Source organism: Pelobates fuscus, chromosome 9, assembly GCF_036172605.1.
Source record: "Pelobates fuscus isolate aPelFus1 chromosome 9, aPelFus1.pri, whole genome shotgun sequence".
NCBI classification, from domain to species: Eukaryota; Metazoa; Chordata; class Amphibia; order Anura; family Pelobatidae; genus Pelobates; species Pelobates fuscus.
The window spans coordinates 161,167,622-161,175,732 of record NC_086325.1 but is presented as its reverse complement, the minus strand read 5'-3'; the positions used below and the strand labels follow the sequence as shown (position 1 = coordinate 161,175,732).

Here is an 8,111-nt window from a genome sequence, read left to right as displayed (position 1 = left end):
AAAGGCTATCCACCTTTGCAGGCAAAAGATGGGTGCCAAGTATGAAATATATGTTATGTATCCTGGGTGCTTAATTACTTAAAAGGGAAAGAAAAAACATGTTTAAATTGAAAGGTCAATAGACTGGGCGAATTGCTGAAACAACTAAGTGTCTAAACAGCTTAGAAATGTGACAATGTAGAATCAAAATACTCAATTAAAATCAGGCATCATCATTTTTCATTAACTATTCTTTTTTGAATACATCACGGTTTTAAAATTTTCTTTATTTCCATTTAAAAATTCTAAATGGTGTTTTAATTATTCTCATTACCAACAATGACCATACTGACTGCAAACTCTAAATTGTTTAATATTGCTCCCAAAATTTGCGTTTTTGTTTAAGTTTTGTTTTTTTTCTACACCCTGGCATAGTATTTATCAGAAATTCACCTTGAATAAATTGTGCAAGTGTTTCACATGCCTCTCCTCTCTCCTAGAGTTGTTGAAGCTAAAAGCACGTTTACAGTCCATTCTCTAACATCACAGCTACGTGTTCCAATATTTGGAGCCAGTATTAGGATTTTATGTCCCACACGTGCTGTCCTTTTGTTTACTGCCGTGACCACCCAGGCATTAATTTTACTCACCGATAAAACGTTACCCGCCCCAAGAGATGGCAGCGGCGATTCCGACAGCATGGCCAGTTCTTTATGTATACATTGTTCTGATATTTTATACGTTTTCTAGAAACATTTAACGAAACAAAATAAATCATTTATTCTCTATAGTCCGTAAATGTGCAGCTCAGAGGCTGGAAAGTGTTGAACGAAGTTAGGATACATATATAAATATATATATACAAACACTAGTTTAGCTTTTTTTAATTCAGAGAAGATGAAATGTGACGAATTCTTAATCAAATACACTTTTTAATTGGTTTCCAGCAATTTTAGGAACTCTGGCTGCTGACGGGGAACAACCCCACAGCACTGGTATGATGTGTCCATGTTCCCTCTAATACGTCGTAACAAGCTCTGCTACACCTTATCAACAAGCAGTTATTTTACCTATCACGCCATCTATCCTTATCAACATGCAGTTATTTTACCTATCACGCCATCTATCCTTATCAACAAGCAGTTATTTTACCTATCACGCCATCTATCCTTATCAACATGCAGTTATTTTACCTATCACGCCATCTCTCCTTATCAACATGCAGTTATTTTACCTATTACGCCATCTCTCCTTATCAACATGCAGTTATTTTACCTATCACGCCATCTCTCCTTATCAACAAGCAGTTATTTTACCTATCACGCATCTCTCCTTATCAACATGCAGTTATTTTACCTATCACGCCATCTATCCTTATCAACAAGCAGTTATTTTACCTATCACGCCATCTATCCTTATCAACATGCAGTTATTTTACCTATCACGCCATCTATCCTTATCAACAAGCAGTTATTTTACCTATCACGCAATCTCTCCTTATCAACAAGCAGTTATTTTACCTATCACGCCATCTCTCCTTATCAACATGCAGTTATTTTACCTATCACGCCATCTCTCCTTATCAACAAGCAGTTATTTTACCTATCACGCCATCTCTCCTTATCAACGAGCAGTTATTTTACCTATCACGCCATCTATCCTTATCAACAAGCAGTTATTTTACCTATCACGCCATCTCTCCTTATCAACATGCAGTTATTTTACCTATCACGCCATCTCTCCTTATCAACATGCAGTTATTTTACCTATCACGCCATCTATCCTTATCAACATGCAGTTATTTTACCTATCACGCCATCTCTCCTTATCAACATGCAGTTATTTTACCTATCACGCCATCTCTCCTTATCAACATGCAGTTATTTTACCTATCACGCCATCTCTCCTTATCAACATGCAGTTATTTTACCTATCACGCCATCTCTCCTTATCAACATGCAGTTATTTTACCTATCACACCATCTCTCCTTATCAACAAGCAGTTATTTTACCTATCACGCCATCTCTCCTTATCAACATGCAGTTATTTTACCTATCACGCCATCTCTCCTTATCAACATGCAGTTATTTTACCTATCACACCATCTCTCCTTATCAACAAGCAGTTATTTTACCTATTACGCCATCTCTCCTTATCAACGAGCAGTTATTTTACCTATCACGCCATCTCTCCTTATCAACAGTTATTTTACCTATCACGCCATCTCTCCTTATCAACAGTTATTTTACCTATCACGCCATCTCTCCTTATCAACGAGCAGTTATTTTACCTATCACGCCATCTCTCCTTTTCAACAAGCAGTTATTCATTATCCAAGCCTATACAATGGACTTGGACGATAATTTGGCCCTTTCTCTGAGCATGTTCAGGGACAGCGGGCATGGCTTTGAGCAGAACTAAGGGGATGATTCAAGTGACAACAGATAATATGGTGCTCGGTATCTCTTCTTACCCCCCCAAAAGCCTCATGTTTTCATTTAACTTATTTGCCAGCAGCGACAGGTTTCAGATATAACATCCTAGAGTTTCAGGAAACCTTTGTTTTCATGCCACAAATTTGTTTGCACTCCCCTTAAAAGACCACTATAAGCACCCAGACAACTTCAGCTCAATGAAGTGGTCTGGGTGCCAGGTCCCTCTAGTTTTAACCCTGCAGCTGAAAACATGTTTCACTGAGGGTTAATCCAGCCTCTAGTGGCTGTCTCACTGACAGCCGCTAGAGGCGCTTCCGCGATTCTCACTGTGAAAATCACAGTGAGAAGACGCTGAACGTCCATAGGAAAGCACGGAGTAATTTTTTTCATATGAGCAGTTTAAATGGGCGCGCGGCTCTTGCCGCGCATGCGTATTCGGATCTGACGTCGGCAGGGGGTGGGGAGTTCCCCAGCACAGAGGGAGCCCGGCGCTGGAGAAAGGTAAGTGGCTGAAGGGGTTCCGGGGAGAGGGTCCCTAATGACCCTATAGTGCTTTAAAGAAGAAGCTCCTAAACAGCTTATATATCACATGAAAAAGGGGGTATAATTCTGTCGCTTAACAACTCACGTTTTATCCTGACAGCATTTTATAGAAATGTATCTGTAAACACACTGCATTCTGGGAGAGTCTATGCAACAGCCTATGATTAAGCGCACTTGGCCCAAAAAGCAGTCACTTACTCCTGGCATGGGGACAATGAGACCAACGACAACAATTGTTTCACAATTAGACACCACGTGATTGTCTGGATATTTAGAATTAGACTCACAGACACATATATATCCTGGTTCCGGCATTAAGGAAATGATAAAGTTAAACGCCTGATTACACCAGTAATGATTTATATACAAACCCTGCCGGGCTAGAAGTTACATTCTTTGATCCTCAATGAACGAGCAGTCAGAGGGGAGGAGATTCTCCCTGTCAGAGACTTAAACACATGGTTAAACTGATGGATTTTCGATCTGAAAGCCTTGGCGTTCTGGATTTTGTATTACAAATTAATTTAACATTACAGCCAGCCGGCAGCGAGCAGCATTATGTCACTAACTTGAAGCAGCTGCTGCACATATGGTGTGCTCACAAATATATACATAAAACGAACAAGCACGGGGGAGCAGAGACAGGAATATACCACCTGCAAGACGAGCGAATCTTGTTTTACTGCTGGATCTATGGAGCGCTTTGATTATGATTATAATGAACGTTCCAAGAAGCTGGTTAAAAAGGGATTTTCTTATAGCTACCCATATGATCTAACCCAACATCAGCCTAGCAGGGAAGGATATGGACGATTTAGCAAGACAAACTGTGTTCAGTCAACGGGAGATAAGTAGATATTTCTAATTGGACATTCACAGTTCTAGGTATATAGAGAGAACTGGTCAAATACATCCACCGGCTACCTAATTACCAAAATATATGTCTATATCTCGTTCCACCTATCTAAATATCTCTCTACCTTCCCACCTATTCCAATCTATCTAGCTATATCTATCCATGAACCTGCAGGCATCTAATTACCTGTATATCAGTATCTTCTTGTCTGTATATATCTCTACATACTAGACTTGTCTACTTCTTAGAGTAGGGTCAATTACAATAGCCAACCGAAAGTGATTTTGTGTTTTGTTGTTTTTAAATTTTCATGTTGTGATTTCTGTACTGACTACAACAGTACATTCCATTAAGAAGGAAAAACACATTTACACCAGCCTACAAAACAATTAATTCTGAATTCAAATTTAAAGAGACACTATAGGCGAAGAAGTTTTGGTGCAGTGCAGTCTGGCGTTTTCACCCTGCAATGTTAAAACTGGCAATATTAACAGACCTTTAGGGGTGGTCTTCCTGACGGTTAATGGAGGCTTTTCCCTTGTGAGATCTGAGTCAGAGTCAGACTCCATTCTCAAATTCTGCTCATAGAGAGCATCTGATTGGTGCACCACGATGTGCCACGCATGCGCACTAGCCTCCCAATGCTTCCCTATGTTGAAGCTTTCAATTGTCTGAGATCATCATCACTGGAGTGACCAGCGCTACGAGGGTGTAGCGCTGCAGGTTTAAAACCCAACTGTAAAACCCGTATGGGAGAGGAGGACACCAAAATAGGTAAGGTAAAAAATATAGCGATAGGAATACATGTTTACTACAGTGAAAAGACAAAAGAAAAAAAAGAAAAAAAGAAAAGAAAAAAGTGTGTTTTCAGAGAGCATACCTTTAAATAAGAGAAATTACAGAACAATATCACGTTTTGTTGACAATAGCACAGGCAGATACAACAAAATTGTTCCCAAAATAGAAAGCAAAGCATGAGGATGTCTAAGCTCTCTGTCTGCGCGAACGATTTGTTTACATCACCCAAAAATCCACATGACATGATACTCCACAAACACGGAGCTTGCTTGAAAACAGATGTCAAGCACTGATTAATCATGCAAGCATTCTTCTGCAGGGAATAGCCCAGGCCGTGGAAAAAAAGATCATCTTCATCCCCCACAAACCGCAGGAAATCTGTTGCCCAGCCCTAAAGCAAAGATATGGCTATTTGTTCTTCAATCAAAAATACGATATTTCAGAGAGATACATTCAGAAGTAAACGTATGGCTTCCGAGCCATGTATTGACAGGTCAGAAACATCTGCAGACACAACGTACCGAGGCCAAAATCTTTATTACGACAGATATAAGCTGGTCTTCCAAGTCGGCCAAATCAATAAGGAGTACCTACATCAGAGTAACGTGTTCTCTGCAATACAAGTTACAGTCTAAGTCCTTCCTCAGAAAGGTTTATTTTACAAAATACAGAGTTTGAATGCCAAGTGCTCCAGTATAAAAATGATCCTGCTGACTTATGACAACATAGAAAGCCGTAGCGGCAACAGAAAAATCCTCTAACCTTGCAATTATCTCATCAGCTCTACCATGTGGGAAAAGGTACCCGCCACAGAGCTACAATTTACAGCACAGCGGACACCGCTGGTATGCTGATAGCAAGGCTTTTCCTACCTGGGATGAAATGAGATCCTGTAATCTGGTGACCAAACAGCCGCGGTAAAACATTCACCAGCTTTCTACCGTGCCATTGAGGTTTTACGGGAACCCTTCATTTAAAAAGCCACATCTAGTGGGACATTTGAGGGTGTAGTAACCAAAACCCCGAACCTTAATTCACACATAAAAACGATACAAGTAGCTTATTGCAAGTTGTTTTTATCACTGTTAAAAAAAAAAAAAAAAAAAAAAATTACAGTAAAGGTTCTTTTAATCCGTGTTTTTGGAATTGTGTCATTCTTTTTACACTTTATTTTTTGTGAGTATATACATTTGACAGCTCAGCTGCCACTGAATAAGTTACAGGCATGGCATGCCATGCAAATTAGCTTTCCTTTCCCATGATCCTCTAGTAGGCTGAAACTGAATCACTTTGTTTTCAATTTACATCAGGTTTTGTCCCCTATGACAAGGACAGACCTTCTAAGGCCAGCTCACAATTTTTTTTTTGTTTGTTTTTTGTTTTTTAAAAGAGAGGGAGACTCAACATTGGCAAGCATATAATGATGCATATTCATTGGATAACAGGGAATTAGCATGAAATTATCAGTCTGCAAAGCTTTACGCAGAAGATAGAAGGCTTTGATAACATTAAACACTGCGCAGAGAAAGTCAATTTAACAGAACAACTGGTAAAAACACAAAACAAATGCTTTTTTTTCCACTTAACTACATTACAATATTCCACAGTATATTTAAAGCTAAAAAAACGAAGCAAACCCCCAAACCTCTGTTTTACAGGATTTCCCTTTGAACAATCTACACTAAAGAGAAACATTCAATTATTTATTCCGTCTGTAGGAATTAATGTTCTCTTATAGCAAATACCAAAAACCACACTAATTTCCATATAAGCGAAAACCCCATGTTTGTGCAGGCTAAAACACTTTGTAAAATATGCTTTGATCTTTGTGTGTCATTTTATTTTATTTTATTTATTTGACCAAAAATCTTCCAGGAAAGAGTGATGTCATTGCTCCTGTGATTTACACAAGTAGAAGTTATAAGCGCTTGGGACAGGACGCCGCCGCTAACTCGCCCTTTGTTGTAAAACTAATCACCTCACAGGCAAGTTCCCCAAAGCACATGTTAAACACCTGAGGGGACAGGTATGGTACAAATAAATCAATTCTAATTTTAAAGGAAAATGTGGTGTATATGAAAATTACACAAATACAATACATAAACTATACTAGAGGAAAAGAAATAGTAATGTTAAAATGACAAATGTTACTCTTTTTCTTGTTAATCATTCTCCGTGTTCTGCTATTTCATGAGGATTATAGTGGAAAGGATTTAATGAGATCGACCAATAAATCAGACTCTTACCTAGATAAGGAATACACGGGACCATTTTTAAGCTCCGAATGTATTCCCGCGTCCGCTTGTAGTTATCTTCTTTGGAGAGAAGGTAATCGAGCTTATCAAACGTCGTCTTGTCCTTCCGGTTCAAGAGCTACAAAAAACACATTAAGAACATGGGTTGTTAACCATCTGCTCGATTTGAAACAATCTTCCCATCGGCATCTTTGTAATCAGATTGTGGGCACTGGTTTACATAGCATTTCGTTTCATGACCCAAACAGCTGAAACGGTGTATAATATTTAGAGGGATTTACTAAACCAGGAAAATCACAATTTATTGACAATTTTTAATCCACGATAACTTTCAAGTGTAGACTGTGTTTTTCCAACAGTAGCTTCAATAAACTCTCTGTCGTCTTACTTGATCTGAATCAACAAGTTCTCCCTTGGAACAGCAATTTGATTATGATGCTCAGTAGGCACAATGGTTTTTTTCATGAAAAATTATTTAATATTTTTAATAATCCAGAACAATATCAGAAGAACCATCACCTTGTCCTGCAGTAATGACATATACACATCCATTTAAAGGAACGGTCCTCGTACCAGGACCATTAACCCTCACTGCCGCAGACCCTTGGTTATTAGACAAACCATTTTAGTATGGTTGGACAATTCACCTGGGTCCTACATGGCCCTGCTTAGCTCTGCAAAGCTAACCAGATTATCCTGACTGGAAGCAGGGTCTGTGGATGGCCAACTGTACTAAAGTGGTTTGACTACTTACGGTGAGGTGGTTTCCAAAACTCACTCATAATAACGAAAAAAAAAAAAAAAAAAAACATAAGTGTTAAAAACATGTGATCCACTAGAACGTACATACATGACGATTCTAGCCACCACTAGAGGTCCACAGATCCCAGTTTAAACATATAGCAATCTGAAGACTCACAAGAAGACTCTCCCCTAGTCTTGCATCTTTTAAGAAGTGCCTTAAAACCCATCTCTTTAGGAAAGCTTATGGCCTCCAAGACTAACCACTACCTCACATACCTGTCTCTTGCCCTCTCCTAAAGGGCAGCCCACCTTATTTGATTACAAATTCCTGTTTTACACCCCACCTCCTATAGAATGTAAGCTCGTTTGAGCAGGGTCCTCTTCAACCTATTGTTCCTGTAAGTTTATTTGTAATTGTCCTATTTATAGTTAAATCCCCTCTCATAATATTGTAAAGCGCTACGGAATCTGTTGGCGCTATATAAATTGCAATAATAATA

At 38.9% G+C, this 8,111-nt stretch overlaps 1 protein-coding gene across 4 annotated transcripts in view; it reads right to left on the bottom strand.

Moving 5' to 3' along the window:
• RALGPS1 (Ral GEF with PH domain and SH3 binding motif 1) overlaps positions 1-8,111 on the bottom strand; it is a 328,055-nt gene that overhangs the window by 177,441 nt on the left and 142,503 nt on the right. For all 4 annotated transcript variants that reach the window (XM_063432901.1, XM_063432903.1, XM_063432904.1 and 1 more), the window contains exon 9: positions 6,859-6,985. In XM_063432901.1, the coding sequence (XP_063288971.1) occupies positions 6,859-6,985 (127 nt within the window). The remainder of the gene's footprint in view (positions 1-6,858; positions 6,986-8,111) is intronic.